Below are 23,411 nucleotides of genomic sequence, written 5' to 3'. Positions count from 1 at the left end.
TCTCAGAGGAGAAAGCTGTCAAACAATGTGTGTAAATAGCCTGACGGGTTAGTAACATTCAGAGTTCAAACGCAACAATGTGCTATTATTGATAGTTATTACTACCAAATGTGAAACCGGAGGACAAGGACAACGTTTGGGACTTTGATCAAAGCAAATCATCCACATCTGTTTTCAACAGCAAACCAGCAATTTACGCGTTTATCCTTTAATGCTGTAGACTGTTAGCTGACTAAACCTGCAATTACTGATTTTTCTTTTTTTTTTGGCCACTGGGGGGGTACAGGAAATAAGCTTTTAAGTTAAGATGTTAGCAAACAATTGCCTATTCACACACCCCGCAGACATGAAGCAACCTAATCAGTCATTTAGAGTCATGTTTTTGGCCATTTAATGGATTTGAACCCATTATTCAGTCTCCTTTAGCTCTATTTTGGTCTCCACCAACTCCAAAGGGAAAAATCTGGCTCTCTGGCCGGTAAATACTCCAATATGTTCACCAGCTAATTGCTCAATTTCCCAACCATTTTGTGTCAGATTAGTTAGTGTCGTGTGGGTTTGTTAGAGATTTTTTGCTTTGCAAAAAACAACGTGACTAAAGCAGTTGGAGTGAACCAAAAGCTTAAAACTGTGCTGTAAAATCAAAACAAAGACGCAAAAACGCTCCTGCAGAAAGAACTGCACAGTCTGGTGAAGATTATTTATTATTTGTTACTGCACAGTCCCATGATACATTCTTGTTATAACATTAAAGCCATTGTCTCCCTTGCTCCCTATAGGAAAACCAAAGCTTCATAGCCTAAACTGTTGTCATGGAAACACTGGTGGAAGATGTATTCAGGCCAGTTACATCAGTAAAAGTACTAAAACTGTACTGAAGTAAAAGTATTTAAATATTATCATTGTTGCTGCATTAATGTGTATGTTGTTTTTTCATGCTTTATATGTCCAAGATATACTTTAAAGGTGCAATATGTAAGAATTCTAGCTAAAAACATCATGACATCTATGTATTGTGACAGGTATCTACTAAGGTTAGCATGCTAACCAGCTAGCCCCATCCTGTCCCGGTCCAAAGCTCCTGTGCTAGACACCAACACCCCCCCTGTCCTCCAAGCTCCCAGTTTGGATCGCTAGCTGCACGACTAACTGAGCTAACTACCTAACAATAGCTACAGGTAGCAATTGTTCTCGTGATATGCTGCCCCCTATTTGTTTGAGTATGAATTTGACAGGACGCCAGTTCTTACATATTGCACCTTTAACTGCTTTATACTGTTGCTCAGTAGTTTAATCTACAGCGAGGCATCATATTCTAATAGATCATCATACAGTATGTGTGTGGCGTTGCTGCCCTGTGAGAACCGCGCAAAAAGTCAACAGTCGTTGTTTATTTAGCTTAAGAAGTAGGAGAATTTTCTCAACCCATAAAGGAAGAACTCAAAATCGCAGAATTTGCAGATAAATGTTTTTTACTGGACAGGAAGTATATGAAAAACTAAAGCAGTCAGACACCTGCAGTGGAGTATGATGAACATTATTTGCTTCTGAGATGTATTAAAATTTCATAAAATGAAAAAAACTTAGTTACATTCCTTTACTGCTGACACACACTGAGGATGGGAATAACGCTGACTAACCCGCTGCTTTCCCAGCAGCAGAACCACCAACATACTAAGAACACCAGTCTCATATGTGTGTGTGTGTGTGTGTGTGTGTGTGTGTGTGAGAGCAGGTTCCAGCCTGGCAGATGAGTCAGGTGGGACAGTGTGGGCACTCTGCGTGTCTGTGTGTTTGTTTGTATGTGTGTGTGAATCTGCTGACCACAGGACAGTCTGCCGCCCCAGCAGCTGAGTCAAATGAGAGTGTGTTTGAGTCCTGCTGAGTCCAACCTGTGATCTTTATTATTCAACAGCGGCAGGAAGACGATGTGCAACTGGACTAAAACACCAACAGACTCCTGCTTCACACTTGTGCTTTTACACTAAAAGCACTCCGAGGTCGGCAACACAAGTGTGAAATGTGTAATGCAGACATGTGTGTGTCATCTGAAGGTCAATCGACTAAATCTACCAAACCAAGAAGAATGACCAGCTCTCTCCTCTTTCCAATCACTTTAACTGCACGTGAAGCAGCCTCACCCGGGCAAGATTTCCAGTAACTTAGCCGAAAAAGCCATCACTTTCATTAATGGATACACATATGTCAATGCTAAATGGTTTTTTAATATCATTAGAGCATGGAAGCATTGTGTAATATGATTTCTGCTGTGATATTGATCATATTTGCTGGTGAAGCTGCAGCTGAGTGGATGATAACCAGCGAGCTGATCAATTACCCACTGGGTCCAATTTACTGCTGCACCTCCACTCTCCTTCCTGGTTAACAAGGCAGCATTTGGATGTGACAGATCAGGTGTAAACGCTGCCAAAACACTTCTAAGAGTAAGTGTGTGCGTGTGTGTGTGTGTGTGTGTGTGTTTGCTTGCTGAGGCCAAATCAAAAGGGAAGTGAGCTTATCCAGCAGAGCAGAAATCACTACTGAGTGTTATCTGTGTGGAAGTGTGAGAAACAGAGTCACGTTTAGTCACCAGCGTTGGTGTGTGTGTGTGTGTGAGTGTGTATTTATGCTGGTCTGCACATTTGCGATTAGGCTCACAGCTCTGTGTGTGAGATTGTGTGCGCGTCGGGGTCTCACACTGTCAAGGTCAGACATGAGAAAGTGTCACATGGGAGCAGCCCGGCCTTGGCTAAGTGCCCTTTCAGTGTAAATGGATCCACACGAACACCACGTCTCTTACTTGATGGATTTGATCCACTCCTCCTTCTCCTCCGGCGTGGGGGCAGATATCCTGTACACTACGTGGTTGCCCTCGACGACTCGCCCGTCAGCCTCCGTCTTGCAGGCCTTGATCACCTGACCTTTGTGGTTGGGGTTGTAGAGCTCGAAGCAGTTCTGGAGGAGACATCAGGAGGAAAATATAAGATGTTCTGTGTATGAATACAAAAGTGATTAAAATAGATTTAGAGGAGACAGTGGCTGGAGTTGCTCCTTACAGGTTTCCTGGGCTCGTCCACCTCTCTGATACTGAGGTTCTCCAGAGGAATAATCCCACGAGGCTCTTTATCCTGAAACGCACACATACAAAGACAACACTTAGCATCAACACATCCCTTGTTCAGGTTGTACATGTCTCTTTATCCCTACCTAAGATAAGGACAAAACAGACTTAAGCAGCAACCGTGTTTAAGTAGTTATTTATTAAACCTTGCTTTGACATGGAAATGTTCATATCTCCAAGCAAAGTCTAGACTTGACAAAAGTTTTTTTGCAGGTTATGTTGGGGTATTGCAGTTTGGGACAGCGCTTTATGACAAATATGCAGCGCTACTTAGTTCACTGAAAAATATGCGTCATCTGGCTTCAGTCTCCTCTACCATCTCTGTGATCTCTTCTTCCAACAAGTTCGACCATCTCTTTTGGTCCATCTCTACTCCTGACTAAACCCCATTTGTGCTGGCATTACATGATGGGAAATCACAAGGCAGGTGCCGTTAATTTAAGTTGATTTGAGATTTATGGATCACAGGCGCGAAAGTTACAAATGGGATTCTTACGACCTGCTGAAGCAAGGTTTTTATGCTGAGCATCATTGGAAAAATGATCTAGACTAAGTTCAAGTATTAACATTTTAATAAATGAGAGGTTGTAGACTGCAACCAACTGAACACCCCTCGTATCTATCCTCTCCAGAGCCAGCTTCTGTTTTGTCCATTCTGGGAACAACATGGCTGACTCCATGGAAGAGGATCCATTCCCTCTCTAGATATAAAATGCTCATTCTACGGTAACAAAAACACAAGGATTCTTAGTTTCAGATGATTGTACACTAATGAAAATATAATTATGAATATTATATTACATTTCTGTCAATAAATCCCACTAACTCCTCCACACTGAATTCTCATTTGTTATTAAATGTGTTAAAAATGTTGCATATTTAACACATTTAACCTACGCTGTTCTGTCCATACTGTGGCTCCAAAGGATCCAAGTATCTGATTATTCAATTTCAAATAACAATTCCATGCAAGTTAAAAATAGAAAACAAAGAACTAATGTCACAAAGTTGATGCAGTAACATTTTTATGCCACATGCAGCACCTTTAACTTCCCCTGCAGCGATGCTTTGCATTTTAACTACTATTCGAACATATTGAACCTGACAGAATAAGAGTAAAAATCAAGGGGGTGATAAAACTACACTGGGGGTTTTTATACATTCTGGTCACGTAGGGGACAGCACCCGAGGGAGACATAACCCTACACCCTCCAGCGACCGCTATTCTGTCTGCGGGGCCAGATGTGAGGGTGTGTGTGTGTGTGTGTGTGTGTGTGTGTGTGTGTGTGCGTGTGTTTGGGGGAGACCTTGAGGAACAGCCCCGTGTCCTGCTTGTCATCTTCCTACTAATGAGGGGGCACAGCGGGGGGAGGAAATGCCCTGGGACAGCTGCTCACAGCTGGCTGTGTGTGCGCCTTTTTAAGTGTGTGTGTGCACCCCCTGTAGTGTGCAGAGAGATTGTTGCGTGTGTGTTTGTGTGTGTGTGTGTGTGGGGGGGGGGGGGTTCTCAGAAACAGGGATGCTGGGTAAGTGTGGGGTGACAGGCAGCGGGTTGGAGGAGGCACATGGCTTGCGGCTTAGCGGTGCCAGATGTGGGCGGTAGACTTTGCAGATGTTTCCCATGATGCCTCATGTTAATTGCTGGAGTGAGGTTCATTTAGGTCAAAAGGGCTGCATCTGTTAAAGAGGCAGAGCTGGAAGGCAAAGACCTCTGTCTTAACTCTGCGTGTGTGTGTGTGTATGAGACATAGATCAAATGTATTTTTTAATGTTTCTACTTCACATACAATCCTGTCACACAACATTTATCTACACATCAGCCATTTCGCATGGACTAGGCTACCACTGTTTCCCCTTGTTTCCAGTCTTTGTGCTAAGCTAACCGTCTCCTAGCTACAGCTTCATATTTAGTGTTCATCTAACTCTCAGGAAAAGAACAACACGTGGATCTGTCGTGTGTATGATACAGTCCGTTCTGAAACATGTGAGCTGCAGACTTACTGTTGTGTATTCAAAGTAATAGAGGCAGTTGTCGGTCAGAATGAACCACCGTCTCTTCCACGTCTTCACCCTGCCGCCTGCGGAGAGAAAACCCACAACCTTTGAGTTCAAACTGAAGAGGTGGTGGTGTTTGTGCAAGTAGAGGCTAACCTGCAGAAGACCTCAGCTCCACGTGCCACATCTGGTTCTGATCATCAGCTCTCTGCATTATTAGGCTCAATCAGAGGCGGGATACTCCCTCCAGCACCCCTCTCAGTCTCAAGAGATCGATGCCTGAGGGCTCGATAACTGTTCCCAGACATGCACACATCTAAAACACGTGACGACTAAAGCGGGAGCAAGTACAATTAAACATCTGAATGTAGGAATAATATATGAATATCTCCTTATGAGGGACACAATCTCTCCATCTGCCCCCGTCGTCAGATAAAAGTAGATTACAGTAGATGTATTGGGATTACAGGATTTTCTGTTAATTACACCATCAGTGATGCAATTCAACTATTTACTCAAAAGGAGATAATGTGTCTGATGTCAATGTACAGTCTGCAATATGTGCAGCATAAGAACATGTCTGCTGAGTTAACAGAATGAGCACAAAGCAGCCGTTACTGATGTAATCAATACGTAATGTTCACTTGACCCAGATTTCCATTCTATAGTGCAAGCTAGAGTAAAATCCAACGTCTACATAATGAATGAGCAATGTTTACTACAGATGCAACCGCTGCATTTTACTCAGAAAATGGATTGAACATGTACATGTATAGTTTATAAAATATAAAATATAAGTTTTACTCTGCTACAGTCAACAGATATGGCAGTGTCGATGGGTTTATCCCCCTTAGCCATATGTTTCACTTTAATAACAAAACATCTTTTATGGATTTCTGCTGCAGGATCCTCCATGTTTGCATGTTTCTAATGCAGATTTATCAATTACTTATTTGTTTATTGACACTCCAGAGAGGCATTGCTCAATTTTCATAATTTGTATTATTGAACAGGAGAAAAATGTTTACGATTATTGTAATGTAGTTAATGATGAACTGTGTAGTTTTCGGGAAGATCTTCATTGACTGATTTTTTTATGCCTACACAAACCAAATAAACAAACTCTCTTTTTTTTCATGACAGAATAAACTGAATAAACAAACTGACCTTAAAGGACAACACAGTTTCCTTCTGTTTTACTTTGTTTATTTGTGGCGGCCCCTGCCACCTTTCTAGCTTCAAACAGTGTTCTGGGGACCTTATTTTCCTCTGAGAACAGCTTGTTTGTTCAGTTATGGAAAAAATAAATATTTCATTTTTTGTATTATTACCTCATTAATATTGTTAATATTAAAAGTTGTGAGTTTGTTTTTCTTTCTTCTCCAAAACTACACAGCGGCCCATTAAAAGGTTCATTTTTTGGGTGAATTCGAGTCCTCACATGCAGACTAGCCACAATGCTGCACACCGACAGGTCATTTATCTAATCTAAATATTAATTAGATGCTATGTTTGTCCGTTTACACACTGATCACTGAACATAATTTGAATGTGACCATTTTACTACATGAGTGCATGATCAGCAGTGGTGCTGTGTTTGTGCTGGCCCTCTGAAATGTACTATAAAAACATCTGAATAAGTGAATTTGATGACATGCTGTTTACTCTGGATGATGATGATGGATTCAGCCACAGCAGCAGGCTCAGGCCTGGTTAATAGTGTGGTGTAATGAGAGCTTATGGAGCTTCACAGTCTCACAGCAGTGCAGCAATATGTCATATTGAACTACCTGACGGGCCAGCAGACTGCTTCATCCAAGCTAAACCAATCTTCTCTCATTAAGCAGCATCTCCTCTGATGGAGCTAAAATTAGCGTGGAATTCACTAATGGGAAAAATTGGACCTAAAATGATGTGGCAAGTGCAGCTGGTGGGATAGAGAGCAGAAGAGGAAGAGAGAGGGAACTGTAGAGGAAGAGGAGAAGCAGCAGTGTGGGGTGCTGAGGCCTGTTGGACAGGAACAGGAGGGAGAAGAGTGAAAACAGGCTTTATTTCACTGCATGACCAAGCTAGCAGTGGTAAGTAGGTACGCATTCCCACAGCGCAGACTCAAGCAGCCCATTCACTAAAGCTCGAGCATGACTGCATGTTCTGGCTACACAGGAGCTGTATGATGTGCATGGCAGTCTCTAATCGCCATTTATATCAGAGCAATGTATATTAGCGTTAGCATGCAGCAGTTTATTCATGAAGAATTTGGTTGACTTGCTAATGTTTTAAAGGTGCAATATCTAAGAATTGGCCAACTGTCGAATTCATAGGCATACTCCAAACAAATAGGAGGTAGCTTATCGTTAGAGTAAGCGCTAACTGCTTCTAACTTTAGCTGCCGTTAGCTGGTAAGCTCAATTAACCGTGCAGTTGGTGGTCGTATCGGCTGACTGTGCCTGGACTGGGAGCTGGAAGCACCGGGGGAGCTCCTCACAGCTGTACGTTAAATATGAAGCTAATATTACAGCCAACAGCTTGATTAGCTTAGCATAGCTCAAAGACTGGAAACAGAGGGAAGCAGCACGACATAATTAGTGAGTTAGGTAGTGGATTTTGTTAATTTTGGACAGAGGTAGGCTAGGCTAGCAGCTTCTCACGTTATCCAGTTATTGTGCTAAGCTAAGCTAACTGGCTGCCGGCAGCACCGTCATATTTAACGTATAGACACGTGAGCGTTATCTATCATCTTATTAATTCTCAGCTTAAAAAAAGCTAACAAGTGTATTTCCTGAAATTTTACACTGTTCCTTCAAACAAGTGCAGTTTAAATCTGTTGTCTTAACCGATATGAACGTTAACTGAAAGGTGAAGGAATCTGTAATCTTCGATACCCACTGCGTTGTAAAAGTGCATGTGCCATAACTACAGTATATACGGTAATGTTCACTTTAATTTTTGCTTTCAAACAGCTTAAATTGATGTGGACTTGTTTAAAACTTGCCTGATCACTAATGACTGTATCTACCACAACATGGGCTTTCCATTGTTATTGCTAAAAGCAGCTTATGGCTCTGACATACCTTACTTTTATGTCTTTATCCTGTAATGATGATAAGCTTTTCCGAAAAGAGGCCAAACAATAAAGGGGATTTAGCAATTTGCACTGTGGTTTGATGAGGTAAGCAGTGTACTTACGCTAAGGCTTCTCGGGATAAAATTTAACGCTCTGCGTGTGCATCGACTGAGACAAGCCCTGTGCACCATCCAGCCTCCTCCAGAGCCACAAGAGAAATGCAGCCAATCCCCATGCAGAATGACAGAGATCACTGACCTCCAACTCGCCTCGCCTTTGAATGCGATAACCCATCACCTCAAGATGCTGATTTGATTTGCCTAATAACAGCTGTTACAATGAGCCAATTAAATGAGGCGGCTAGCATGTCAGGGGCCCAGTGTGCTTAGGAGGTAATGGCAGCCAATGCCAGTATGAGGGCACTCAGTGATGAACCGGGAGGATGGAGGAAGGAGTGTTACCTACCTCCTAATACAGAGATTTAAGGAGGAACAGCCATCACAGTACAGAATGAAAGAACAGAACAAAAGGTGAAAGGGTGAAAGGTTAGAGAGAGGGAGCGAGGGAACAAAAAACACTGAAAGACTTTTGAAAGACACAACAAGCACAAAGATCACCATGCCAGAGAGACAGAGAGAGTGTAATCACAACAAGAACATGCTGTAAGAGAGGAGAGGAAGGGGAGGAGAGACAAGAAGAGGAGAGTTCATGGGATGAAGGACAAGGACAGAAACTTTGCAGTTGCGTCACAGATCTCCGAGCAACCTTTATTAGCTCCATCGTGAAGGTGGACAGTTTTTGGGCGAGGGTAGGGCTGCATGGGTAGAAATGAGCTGACTAAAATGTGTTTGCGATTTAATGTAGAGTAGAGCAAAGTAGCTTTTTCAGTAGTTTTTGTGTAATCACCACCCAACTAATGGACACAGGCAAAAACACCACCTCCTTGACGTAGATAATTTGAAAAATCAACAATAGAATCTGTCAAAATATCAGTTTTGACAGATTCAAAGACGTTATTTAACACAAAGGGCTAACAGCTAAAATCAAGCCAAGAGTATACAGCCATGCTAGCAGCCTGCGAGGCTATACATAGGCTGAGTGTTGCTTTGAGCTATGTGTTAACATGGACATGCTAACATGTTATGCAGCTGGCTAACAGCTCAGGCTGAGTCACCAGCGAGGAGAGGTAATAAAAACAAAAATCTGCAAGATCTGCCTTGGGTCAGACCGGAAAGTAGCACAGCTAAATTAATTTACATATTATCACAAATCAAGTGGTGCTGCGGGGTTTGTTACTACTTCCACTCTTGTTCACTAGTAAATCCTGCTCATGACTGACTGAAAACTATGTCGCATTTTTTTATGAGGCAATTTATACTCAGGCAGAGCAGAGTGATATCAAATGGATGGTGTGACACCACTGACAGCTTAAATGAGCTCACAAATTCATAAATACATTGCTGTCACAGTACACACCTTGCATCATTTCCTCTTAGTGAGAATGTAGGACTTAATTCTAAGTTAAGTAATGCAATCAGCTATTTTCAGCCATTAATGCCCAAGAGCTGTCGACCTCCAACATGGCTGCTGACAGCCCATCATAAACAAGTTACACACAAACAAACAACACAAAAACTCATCACTAGGGAAATGACGGACTCTTCTTTTTGTGACGCCTAAATGCACATACCGAGCTTCAGGAGCCAGCCTTCTCTGTCAGGGTTGAAGAACGTGTGCGTCAGATCGTTGCCATCATCCTCTGGGATTTTGAAGGGCTCGTTTTTGATGCTGTCGTAGAGGTTCTGCAGGCAGGGGGAGGAAAACTATTAATCAAAAAGGTAAACAGTGGAGGAAATGCCTCTTTCGTGTGGAGTAGGTATGACAGAACGGTCCCAGAGATCATTCGTCACACACACACACTCATTACAGAGAAATACTCACCCTGAGCAGTTCCTCTGGCAGATCTCCTCCTTCATTGATGCCTCTGTTCATGGAGATAAAGCGCTCCACAGGGGGCTTGTCTCTGACGTTGGGGTTATGTAGGCTGGTGTTCAGCATGATGATAGCAAATGACAGCACGTAGCATGTATCTGAGAGAGCAGTGAGAAAATCCAATGGGTTACACAAGTTTATGTCCAGTTAGATATTCCTGGTATTATACTGTAGGTCATAGTGATAATATTTTGATGTAGACAGGAGAGGCAAACTGTTTGTGGCATGTGTGCTGTAACATTTTTTGTTTTTCAGTACATATAACAGGATGTCATCAGCATATGTTGATAATGTGTGTTCATTATGACCTTTTGTGTTATAACTTCTTCTAACAAATCTTGCCGTTTGAAATATTCCTATCAGAGGTCGCAGCAGGTTTTGAGAAGTGGGCTGTAATTCTTCTAGATTTTTTAAAAATTATATTAAGGCATTTTCTCAATAGATGATAAATACAGACAAAGAAAAGACTGTGGTTCATCTTTCTCTCTCTCTCTCTTAGTAGTGCATCACATTTAGACTCAGCAAGACAAGTTTTTCAAAAATAATTTGGATTTTGTGCTGCATTTGATAGATGTGTGTGGTATGAGTGAGAGGAAAAGTAAGTGGGGGAGGCAGGGCTTTAGTCTCTCTACTGTGTGTTAATGCTCAGACACACACGGGCCACTGGCTGCCTGTAAATGAATCATTCATTCCCCTCTGTCTGATCCTCTCACTGACACACTTTGGTCCTGGCTGTCCTGCGCTGCCTATTGTCTGCCTGCTAACACACATTCTCTATAAAAAATAGAGGAGCTTTACTCACAGTGAGTACGATGGGGCAAGAGGAATGTCAGCGCAATCAAAAAAATGATGAGCAAGACGAAGCAGTGAGAGAAACGGCTTGCTCATTCCCCTGGTGATTAAAGATCCCTGATGCTGTGTGTACTGACTGCACACATGGGTCTGAGCTGCTGTTCTGTCATCCACACGCACAGATTGTGTATGAGACTTTATGGGGCCAGTAAAAACCTGTTTCATCTAAATGCCTGACAGTGTTACAGACCTGAGAAACGTCACAAGGTCAAAATCCGTTCTTAAACACCTATTATCTGACAGATTCACAAATCATGTCAATCACCGCCTGTAGAACACATAAAAAGTCCAAAAAAGCCTTGTGTTCGTCTTTACCCCCATTACACAGTCTGAATTTGCTAAATCCATACCTGAGCGTCCGTCAACTGAATTGACAAAACCTGTAGTATTCCCTTAATGGGACTGATTGTATCCTCAACAGTCTTGTACACAATAGATTGCTCTATAATGACTTTAATTATTTACAGACTGTTGTAGTTGTAGGCTTTGTTTATAACAAGACCATGTATCACTCAGCCCGGTTGAGTCGTCCTGAATAATGAATGTCCCTTGTTTGTTGCTGGTTGTTTACTCTGAACTCGTCTCCTGCAGGGGACTGTGATCTGTAGTCACTGTAATCTGGTTAATCCTCATTGAGCTGTAGTTACAGTAACTCTTTTGGCTTAATGATTGAAGTGCATTAAAAAGCAGGCCATCAGTCAATGCATTTTAGACCCTCAGGCAGTAATTGTGTTGGACTGCTTGCCAGTGCATTGACTTTGTCCGACATATTGGATTTCACACTTTACTAATATGCATATAGACAACTTGACAATTGTTTATCATTGATCACCATCCGTCCTGGGCAATTTATCCCAGGGGGGTGCTTTTACAGTTTCCATAGGATACATGGAAATACTAGCTCAATTCATTTTTTAAATATGTGAGTTATTATTTGTTAAAGATAAGAAAGAAGAATCTGCATTGAGTCAGCTGTAACATCAACGCTGTGGCAAGTGAGAGTGGCCTTCAAAGCTGGAGGTCCAAACAGTTGGCAGCTAAAAGTAGAAGATAAATGGTTGAAATAGATGGCTAAGATAAGGAAAGATAGGATAAGATAAGATAATATAAGATAAGATGAGATTAACTTTTATTGATACCCGTAGAGAAATGCATTTTTTAAATTGAATTATAATGAATAAATAGTGAGATTAATTAATTAATTAATCAATCATTTATTAGTTAGTTAAAGTGTTTAAAATGGTTAAACCTAATAAAAAGTTAGCCAAAAGTAGGCTCATGGATTAAATGGTTAGCTAAAAGCAATAAACAGTTACTTAAAAGTAATGAATTAAATGGTGAACTAAAAGTAATAGTTAGCTAAACATAATGGGTTAAATGGTTAGTTAAATTTAATAAATAGTTGTATTATAAAAATGGACTAAAGTGGTTAGCTATAAGGATTAAACAGTAGGCTAACTGCACTAAACAGCTCAAAGAAGAATGAATGATTTGCTAAAAGTTAATAGATTCAATAGTTAGCTTGGACAGATTCATGGTATCTCATGGCTAATGAAATGTAATTATCTGTAGGTTATGGATAATAACTAGTTAAAAGCAGGCTAATGGATAAACGGCCACGTTCTGCCTTAAAATGGCAGCAAGGCGTCGATGAAGGGGGCGCAGGAGCACATCTGAAAGGGCAGCCGGTATATAAAGCTGGGAATCACTGGCTGATAGGACAGCAGCCTGCTTTGTGTCTGACCTGTCGACTGGAAGACTCCAGGGTTGCACTGACAGTACCGCGAGGCAAACGCCTCCATCATACGGTCAATCTTCTGGGCTTCACCAGGCAAACGGAAACTCCACAGGAACTGCCTATAACAGGAGGAGAGGAGGAGTATATTACTTGTGATACCACACAGAGTCCGAGCACACAGGACACAGCCTTTGTCTTCTTTCTGCTCGATATTTGGGTTAATCATTTTGCTGACCGTAGTGCTTGGACAAGGTTGAGGTCTGCAAACTCATGCAGCTCCACAAAAGCCTGCAGCACCTTGATGTTGAAGTCATCCCTGGTGGAAAGAAAGAAAGATGAGAAAAATCAGATTCTCAAAGTTATCTCCAAGTCATTCGTTTTTTCAAGGAACAAGATTGTCCAGGAGATACCAAAACACCTCAGAGAAGATTCGAGATAACTGAGCACAATGTGAACCCAGAAGACAGGGTGGGGAAACCATATTTCCTCCATGAAAGCATTTCTCAACCTGAATTCCTGTTTTCTCAGCATTCCTGTCATGTTTGTTCCCTTATTCATACCGGCCGCCGAGTGTGAAGTCTGGAAGCAATTTAAACAGCTGGCCGATGCTGAGCGTTTCTCCGCCCTGAGGGGGGGAACGGTGCGTTTGAATGATGGAAAAACAGCTCAGACTGAACCCACACAGGCTCCTTTTTGTCAGAGGTTTGTTTGGCTGTCGGAGGAAAAGTCAACAGCTGCTTTGAGGCTGCGGTCACGGCGTCTCTGATCCTGTTTGTCGTACATCCATGATCCTCATCCTGTATCGTCTTTGTGTTTTGTATTGTTCAAATGAAACCAGGAATTTTTCTGACTTTTTGTGGAAAGACGCAGTGGAAATGTTGAGGAGGAGTACAAGGCAGTGTTGGCTTACACGAAACAAACAAACTTCTATTGCAATAACATTCTTTGATTATTTGGACGATGACTTGGGGGCTTTTCTTCTCCACTGAGGGATTGTGATTGTATTGTGCCCGATACTGGCCTCTGCAGCCAGATAAAATGAATCTTCTGAGGGTTATATATACAGTTATTGCTATAGGTACACTTATTAAACCTGAATGTGGCTTCAAAATAAAATAAAAATAGCATATATATGTCTCAGTGAGTGTACTTTATGTGACGCACACAGCTGAGTTATACAGAAACAATATAAAAGTCTAGTTGTGTAAAGTAAGAATCAATCATCTGCTCAGCCTGCATCAGTCTCCCACTATCTTCCTCTCCCTCTCTGCTCAGCATGTAATGATAGGTTCCTGCTCCTTGCATAAGCTCAATTAGTGATAATTACCGAGTGTAAAGTCTCAGCCTGTGTTTAGTGTGATTTCCACCGGGTAGGTGGCCTCTTTGATGATCCACCGTGACTAAAGCCTCATGCCAACAGGAGGAGCCCCCAGAGTCCCCCCTCCCCCGACTGACAGCCTCATTCACAGAGTGTTTCATTGTTTCTGTTCATTGATATACCGATGCTCAATCAGCACCTGTGCTCAGGTAAAATAATAGACAGTGGTTGATGATATTTCCTGCATAGAAAGAGTTAAGACAGTAAATGAAGGTCCTATATTTTTGCCAAACAAGGACTTGTTTCTAAGTTGTGTATGCCAGGAAAGAAAATGACGTTTAACTTGGCTCGTGTGGGTTGGTGACCAACACAAAGCACAAAGAAACTGGCTGCAATTGTGTCCTTTTCTCTCACCGCCCTCTTTTACTTTCTCGTGTGCTGCTGATCACTCATTGGCGTTGCTGTTTCTATTCCACCCTCCCAAAGACCACCTGCCAGTCACAGAGTCGCAGCTTGACTGCAATCAGAGATTTCTGTTGATAACATTCATGTTTTCTTCAGATACAGCAGGTATCAACGGTCATGCTTACCACCCAGACTTTACTCCACGCGTCACATGTAAACACCCATCAACGCTACAAAAACTGAGCCTGCGAAGTGACTCGTAACTACAGTTATCTAAAAAAAGTATCTCAGAAATATACTAACGTGAAGTACTTGAGTAAATTATAGTTAGTTTCATTCCATCACTGGTTATTCAAAATTTTGACACTGAGATTTTATTTTTATTGCAAATGTATATCAGTTCAAAGTATCTCTTTCGGTATCAGTATTTGCCCTGGAAATAAACATATCGGTTGATCCCTAAAACAAAACACAACTACTGCTGTCAGAAATATAAATTGCATCATTTCATGTTCAATGGAGAGTTTATGAAGTCAAAAAGCTAATAATAATTATAATAAAGAGGAAATTGGATGTACAATGGATGTAACATCAAATCAAAGTGAACGTACCAAAGCTGTGGTTTTATGTCAAATACATTTAAGACACCAAACCTTTGATGTGCTCACTCGCAGCTCCCTTTTCCTGGTTTTGATTCAGTGTAGTTCTTCCCTGTTCGCCTCGCTCGTTTGTTTAACTATCTAATATCACCATCAGATACCACCATCATCCATCTCACTAGCTGCAGGACTCCCCTTCTTCTTCATTATCCAGCAGTCTGGCCTGAAACGTGAGCAGCTGGATGGCCCTTTTACTACCACTCATAAGCACACATGAGCGGACTACGACAACACACCCACACCGACTCCAAGATTCATGTATGGGTCAATCATGATCTCCCTCTTTAATCAATAAATCCAGCCCATAATTCCCTTCTCTAATCACAGAGGGAGCATGAATCTCATGTATGGAGGACTTGATAGATGCTCTGTCTCACCGCTCGCCTAAGTAGTCTCCGATGACGGTCTTGTTGAGGCCCTCGCCTTTGTAGAGGAACTGGGCGATGTCTTCGGGGGTGTGTTGGAGGAGGTCGTTCTCCAGCAGGAACTGGATCCCCTGGAGAGGAAAAAGAGGAGAAAACAGGATGGCTGTTCGTCTCAATCGAGGAGGGATGTTGGAAAATGACAGGGTTTCACGGCTGAGCATGGACGGCTCTTCACACCAGACGTTGGAGACTGTGGTGGTTTACGTGGTGGTTACCTTCTTGGGATCCATGTTGAATTTCTTCCTGCCCATGGCGATCTGTTTGTTTCTCTGGGATGTTTTACTGCAACACAGACATAGAAATGTAGAGATTGAATTCAGTTTTCTACATTTATTTACCCTAAACAGCCCGTTAGGTACCAGAATGTCAAATACGACAATATACTTTATTTATAGTCGCGGCTGTGATATTATTTCCTGCCACATCTGTTCTATCTATTATATGCGGACATGCTCGAGTCTAATCTGGAAAACATGTGCACGCACGTCTCCAGACTTCAAATGTGTGTGTGATTCAGGTGACAGTGATAGATGAGAGGACAAAGCAGACAAAACCCGAGTGACAGACTGCACACACTGTTTATGTATGGAGAACGTGCCCGTTGATTTATACTGGGCACATGTGCTGTGCGTCGACTGTCACTGTTTGTTTAACGCAGCTGCTGGATGGAGATCATACACAGTCTAGCCAGGCTGTAGCATTAAGTGTATTGTATAGCACGGTGCTGTTATAACAGGTGTAATACGTCAATATTTTATCAATGCAAACAACCAGGTAGATACGGCTGTCCAATACTGCTGAAGTCACATCCTCGTCAGCCATGTCGGTGTCATTCAAAACAAGAAACGTCCTTCTGATCCAACCGTGTTTGACGTCTCTGAACATGCAAATCCCAAAATCTAACAAAGATAGAGGCAATGAGGCAACTAAGAGCCGCAATTCTGGTGGTAGTGTTAGTTTTATTTAGAAATGTAGAGGTCGCGGGGATTTGTTGTTTTGTTGTAGTGACTTGAGGAGAAATAAACATTCTACAAATTAATGTCACTCAAAGCTGATCTTTTTTAAAGCTAGTAATACTTTTAGATTACAGCATTACAAGTAAACTACTGATGGATTTCCACAGAACTGGGATGAAGGATGAGTCCCCAGAACAGACCCCATTGACTTCTGGTGTGGTTTTGGATAAACGAATGAATCCAGGATTTTTTTCTTCTCCCTTCCTTTAACATTGAAAGATGTTAATTTCTCCGGTGATAATGCTAAACTAAATAATAAATTGATAATAAATCAAAATAAAACAAATGAGTTTCTCTGCTTTTTACAAGGGTTCTCCTGTTATTATAACTAAGTCTGCTTTTCATTATTTGTACGTTACTGTTGATCCACATTCTCCATATATTTCATAAGAAAGACCCCAAATATTTTCAAATAAATGATTGTTTGTCTTCAATAATGTGACTAATCTTTTCCAGAGGTGAAGTTATGGACAGTTCTTTAATCCAATTAAACCACGTTGGTTTACCGGCCTTCTTCCAGGGATGTGAGATAACCCTACTGTGAAAGCAGTAAAACAAAGATGCATGGCAGCCGTATCTTCCTCACATGTATGATATTTATCAGGGTGTGAACCCAAAATGATTCAGTATCTTTGATTTGGTATAAGGGTTCAGTATTTCCCAGGAATACATTTGGGTTTTTTTTACATTCGCCATTGCTGACACGGTGCAGTATCATACAGAAACTACGTTCTTTTAATGAGCAATTACAATATCACTGAACTAATATATGAAAATATAAAAATAACCTGAATATACAGACACACAGCCTGTTACTGCTCTGGCCCTGGTGTCATCAGTGAGTCTTGATATACACTCAGTAGCCTCTTCATGAGGTACACCTGTACTCTAATCCAATACAACACAGCAGCTCTGCCACAAGTGGCTTGAACATGCTCTATTAGACACATCATATGCACAAACTACATCTGCATCTTGGCCTCTGTGACTTACCTTTCTCCAACACACGTCAGCTGCTCGATCTCCGTCATGACTTCGGCTATCTCAAACTTCAACCTCTGAGAAAAAAGTGTGAGACATGTCACAGACGGTTAAAACAGGGAAGATGCTTTACGGCATGAAAAGGTCAGCAAATGCATCGCATGAAATGGAAACTTCCTCCCTTTCGTGGAGCCAATTGGGTGTGCAAAGATGTACTTTAGTTCAATTTGCATTGATTACAGCATGCAAATAGAGCTATAGTGCAGATAGATAGGCAAAGAGAAAATGATGACCAACCTTCAGACATTATAACAAGAATATTCTGTATTCAGAAATACTTTTTGATTATATAAAGTAATTATTTTTTCTGCTATCGATACAGTGCATAATATTTATCAGACTACCATCAGATGCTCATTTGCTCAAACACACACCTCAATATCATCGAGCAGCTCTCTCTTCCTGCGCCGGATGTTTGACAGCTCATCCCTCTCCTCCAGGGACAGATCCTCAGGAACTGAAACACATGATGGATAAAACAGAGCACACCTTAACTCTTGTTTGTACACAGCTCACATCATCATACCCGTCAGCTCGCTGCAGACGGGAGAAAAACAAAGGGAGCCCTAAATCCAATGTAGTCCGATCTTAAGGAGTTCACAACCAGAGATGTAAGATGGAAACAGAGTCATCCTCAACCTCATAAAGTTGAGTGAAAGCACTGCAGCTTCTGGGCTGACTGTTTCACCCTGTTCTGCTGGAGTAACACATATCAAGAGCCGGCACGTTCGTCTTAATTAACTAGAGAAAGAGAGAAGGCGAAGGGTTTTAATTATTCCACTTGAAAGTGTTTTGCCCCCTCCCTCCCTCATTCTCCACTTGGCTCAGGGGAAAAATTCTATTAATAAAACCAATCCAGATTACGTTTTCTTTCATTAAAAGTGAATTTGGTAATTTAACACGGCCTATGACCCTGATCCGCAGGCCGAGAAGGTTTCAGAGCTCCGGGCTGAAATGAGCAAAGACGGGGGGGATGACTCGCTTTCAGTTCTTCACTCTTGTCTTTCTGGAGCAATCTTGTTTTTCAATCTTTTATCCCACTCCCCTCTCTCTCTCTCTCTCTGTTCCATTCTCTCCCACGCACACTTCATTTCTCAATTTTCCTCATCTTTCTACAGCGCGGAGTGCCTGCACGATCTTGCTTCATTAAGCCAGTTTAATAGCCAGAAAACGCAAATCTCTCAACAGGAAAATGGCACATCTAATATCACAGCCGCTTTGTGCCTACATGTTGCTAAAAGAGAGATATATATAAAAAAAACATCACTTGTTATTTTCCCTCGCAGGCGGGAAGCAGCGCCAATTACAGCAAAACAAGGTCACTGGGCTCAAGAGGAAGCATTCAGCCCGCTTTTAATCCAACAGCTGTAAAAGAGTTGCGTTCAGGGGATCCAAGTATTGTTATAGATGGTGTTCACATTAACAAAAGCGCTTCCTAACCTAGTTGTTTTATCCTGAAGCGCCGTGATGAATGTCAGGTAAACAGCGGCAGCAACAGCTGAGGGATTTCCTTCGTGGGCCATGTAAGAGCACAATGTGAGAAAGTGTGAAAATAAAGATCTTAATTAGCATTCCTAACCTCCGGCAGCCTCACAGCACTTATGCAACACAACTGTGAGCACTGTGAATGCAGCTCCAGAGCCAGTTAGTGCTCATAAAAAAAGTTTCATGGCTGTTTGAAACAATTCTTTAATGTTTTCTAGATTTTTTTTTTTTTTTGCCTACAGGACCAAACATGCTAGCATCTGTCCATCTGTCACACATGATGTCAAACACAACTAAAGTTAACCTGAGGGAAATGAGGATTGTTGAGATCCATCCAAAGTTAGGGAAATACTCTAATTTAGTTCCTTGCTGTGAGTTAGGTGAGAAGATTGACACCACTCATGTGTATATTTGGGAAATATCAGTCTACATTCAGTTAGCTTAGCTTAGCATAAAGGTTGGAAATGGGGAAACAGCTAGCTTCAAAGAAAATCCTTAAAACTACTCGTTTTTGCTTTTTGCAAAAACATTAAATATTTTCCTGACACAGACCAAACAATTAATGATAGTCAAGAAAATGATCAGCCCACAATTCAATAACATTAAAGTTGAATTTCAGCCCTAATATGATGATTCTTCTTTGCCATTTTGAATATGTTGCCCAGAGAAGGATGATGTGCCAGCAGGAGACAGCTCCATGTTCTCTATTGGCCTGAGGCTGTGCATTAGCTAATGGAGATATCCAATTGCTCCAACAACATGCATGATTACAATCTTGATTCATTACAAATCTAATGCAAAGCAGAGGATGCTCCCTTTTAACGGAAGCCTACCGCTATTAATGGCACAGCATTTCCATTATCCTCCAATCCAGGTCTCTCTTACTGAATACTCTGTAATATATGTCTTTCAAACCACAGTTTTGACAACAGAGAGGACTATAAAACCAGTGCAAATGTCCCTGTTCCAGTGGATAACCTTGTTTAGTGGTGGGGGGGCTCCTCTACTCCTCTACAGAGGTGGTCCACCAATTACATTATTAACACACTTCCCCCTGTGACCTTCTATGAGTCACTCAGGAAATTAATTTAGCGTCTTCAGCAGGCATGGAGCGAGTCACAGGGCTGAAGCTGGTTGTTGCCTCCATGTTGGCTCAAACCAAACACAGCCACGCTCGAATGATAATCTACTGAAATCAATAATGTTGTGAGTCACTGCTTCATAGTAAAGGATAGATACTGGGAGGGTGATATTGTCTAAAGCTGAGGCACTGATGGCAATTTGTGTGTGATCTTAGCAAGCAGGAAACAGTACATTTTAACCTCTTTGACTTCTAAAATCTATCTGCTATATGAAAGCTCCAAAACCCACTGTATCTGGCGACGGGGTTGAGAGGGTCCAAAGGGTTTAAACTCCAGCATGTGCGCCGAGGAACATGAGGCTCCAGTAATTTCCCCCCTAAAAACAAAAAATCCCTCATAATCTACTTTTAGGAGTAAATCCCCTGCTGCTCTTCACACCCAAAACTAACAACTGTCCCCGGCCACCCACTGAAACCAGAGGCTTTGGTGGCATTTAAACTAATGCCGAGATGCTTTAGCACCCACAAACTCAACACCACCTACATCAACTTTCTGTTTCATAACTTGTGTGCTTAAGCCAATTGTTAAGAGTGGAGACACACAGAGAGAGAGAAAAAAAATCCTATCTACAGGCCTTGAGAACTAATTCAAGGACTTCCCTAAACCAGTATCCATACCAGCTGCACAGGAAAAGCAGCGATGTACTCAAAGCACGTGGAGCTCAGAGAGAAAATCCCACGCTCACTTAACACTGGCTGCGGTCCCAGTTTTCACTCACTCGTGTCAGCGAGAGAGGATTTGTCCAGATCTACTGGCTATAAACTAGCGACTTTACCCTCTGTAATGTCTTTCAAAGTGGGTGAGCTTTAAAAAAGAAAATAACCCTGTTACCCTGGTTAGCCCTGCAGCGCACTGGGGCACAAGCATGGAAGCAGGACGGCAAGAGAAACTTCCCCTGGACCTCGACTCTAATCTGAAACCCGTCGCTAACTGTAGACGATGACGTTCTCTCCATTAAAGCCCGGGTCATACATTAAGACGGACAGACAGACGTGTGGATAGAATTTCTCATGAGCACGTAGACACCAATGCCAGCTGGCGCTAATCCCACTCAGCCCGCCACTCTGTAAGTCTGTCAGAGCGGAAGTGTGATGTATAACAGCGTATGCACAGATGTTGCCAGCGACCAGCCGCCGCCTGCCTTTAACCTACTTTGCATCAGTGATGCTGGATGAAATAATGTGACAGAGTGGCAGGAGAGTCTGGTGTGGCTGTCTGCAGAGGCACTTTGGCTCTGAGCCACAAAGCAGGAATGCCAGGACCTCAGCAGAGCACAGAGGTCGACGTGTGGAGACGGAGGTTACGATACAGAGGGTGAGAGGTCAGACACACAGGAGTCAACATGCACGTGCAACAAGCAGGCTGCCATGTAGCAATAGAGATAAAGGGAAACTGTTTTAGTTTTTTTGCTTTTTAATGAAAGCCGATGTAAATTTCAATGAAATAATATGCAATGTGATTGATTTTTTCAGAAAGACCTATGAAAGACATGCTAAATGACAGATTGCTTTGAAGGTAACGGAGGGGAGGTTAGCCCGACCATGACGTCAGAGCTTCATCAGTGGCTCTCTACATGAAGCATTCAGTATTAAATGAGGAATACTTCAAAGTCCTTTCATGTTATTTTGGTCTTGTTTAAAAATTTAATCTCAACTGTTCATCTGAAAGACTTAGAGTGCCTTTTTTCTTTGCGTTATGAAAATCTTTCCATTTTTCTTCAGACTGCTTATGCTGCTGAAAACTAGAGCCACGAGTAACGATTTCTTTCATGATTTTGCAGTCGTAGGAGATTATTTTGTAGGTTAAGCAATTCGCTGTTTGGTTCATTAAATGCCAGAAAACAGTGAAAACGTATATTTTTTCATAATCGCAATCTTCTAAAGACGAAGGTGACATCACTTATTGCGCGACAAGCGCAGAGAAACACCAAAATACAGAGAAAGGACAGACCTACCGCACAGCAACCATTAAAACAGAGAACATAGAAGCTCGTGTGTGTGCTGAATCATTATTATGCTGAATTAATTATGTACTGGGAGAACCATCAGAGACTTTTACTACACAAGTAACACAGTTTGTCTTAATAAAAATATGACTTCCTTTCAAACTGTATGAACTCCTGATAAATTGACTTGTTGTGTGTGGTATCTGTGCCTGAGAACTCATGCATTATTACTGTACGGTGTTCAGTAATAATTCAGTAACGACAGTCCCGTCCTGGCTGTTGCGTGAGAGGAGAGATTTTGGGGAGCTAATATGGCTTCGAGTTTTAACTACCGCCGGGGACCCGAGGAGGATCTGGGGCTCGGGGAGCTGAAGAGCCCTCACACTGATTGCTCTGGTTAATCTGCAGTTTTGGGAAGGGACCCCCTGCCGTGAGTGCATTTGAGTGTGTTGTTGCACGAGAGGTGGTCCGCACACTATGTCCTCCTTATATCACACATCTGCTCAGCATCAGCACTATGTCAACACTTGATTCGATGAACACCGCTGGTAGAATCCGAGGGGCTTCCACTGCCATATGCTGGCGGCCAAAGTAACCATAATCTGATGATTTGATCGGTCTGAGAAATGAATTAGATGGATGCTGTTTCTTCTGGCACCCGGGCAGGATGAGGGGCAGGCCAAGAAGCTCCCTGTCCGGTCACTGCAACAGATCTCAGATGATCATCCAGGTTTTAGGCAGAAGCTGTAAAAGCATCTGTGTTAATATATTTTATTCTCTCACGGGGCTAGAATATCTAAAATTGAACAAAAAGAGGCTGAATACTGGTGTGACATACACAGCTTTTACACCAAAATTGGCATGTCTATGCAAGTTTTTTTTGCAACTCAGGTAAACCAGCTAAAAATAGGCCATTGACTCCTCTCCCATAGTCCGTGGATGAGTTTGCCTTTCTGTTTTTTATTTTGGTCTGTTACATTCAATGTCACGAACGTGCTGGAAAATAGGGAACAGTGGAAAGCAGCGTGGAGGCCGGTGACAACGTTACAATGGTTACTTCTTTATATCTTTTACTTCAGTCTCTTTTTCAAACTCAAGAGACTGAACGATGTTCGAGCACTTCGACGGATATTTATGCTCCAACATTCTGGAGCCATTTTGCTAACAGTTAGCTTATACTTCTGTTTTTACCAAGTGGGAGATATCATCGCTG

The 23,411-nt window shown here is 42.0% G+C and overlaps 1 protein-coding gene across 1 annotated transcript in view; it reads right to left on the bottom strand.

The window, feature by feature from the left end:
- LOC311250389 (cytohesin-3-like) overlaps positions 1–23,411 on the bottom strand; it is a 33,807-nt gene that overhangs the window by 1,118 nt on the left and 9,278 nt on the right. Inside the window, exons 2-12 of the mRNA XM_084342026.1 lie at positions 18,001–18,083; positions 17,579–17,643; positions 15,785–15,851; positions 15,522–15,640; positions 12,998–13,078; positions 12,769–12,881; positions 10,122–10,270; positions 9,871–9,982; positions 5,123–5,199; positions 3,057–3,128; positions 2,801–2,955 (exon numbers count right to left, since the gene is read on the bottom strand). Of these exons, the coding sequence (XP_084198152.1) occupies positions 2,801–2,955; positions 3,057–3,128; positions 5,123–5,199; positions 9,871–9,982; positions 10,122–10,270; positions 12,769–12,881; positions 12,998–13,078; positions 15,522–15,640; positions 15,785–15,851; positions 17,579–17,643; positions 18,001–18,083 (1,093 nt within the window). The remainder of the gene's footprint in view (positions 1–2,800; positions 2,956–3,056; positions 3,129–5,122; positions 5,200–9,870; positions 9,983–10,121; positions 10,271–12,768; positions 12,882–12,997; positions 13,079–15,521; positions 15,641–15,784; positions 15,852–17,578; positions 17,644–18,000; positions 18,084–23,411) is intronic.

The sequence above is a fragment of the Pagrus pagrus genome (genome assembly GCF_965226575.1).
Source record: "Pagrus pagrus genome assembly, chromosome: 21".
NCBI lineage: Eukaryota > Metazoa > Chordata > Actinopteri > Spariformes > Sparidae > Pagrus > Pagrus pagrus.
Note: the sequence above shows the minus strand (reverse complement) of the source record. Positions and strands in the feature narration are given on the sequence as shown.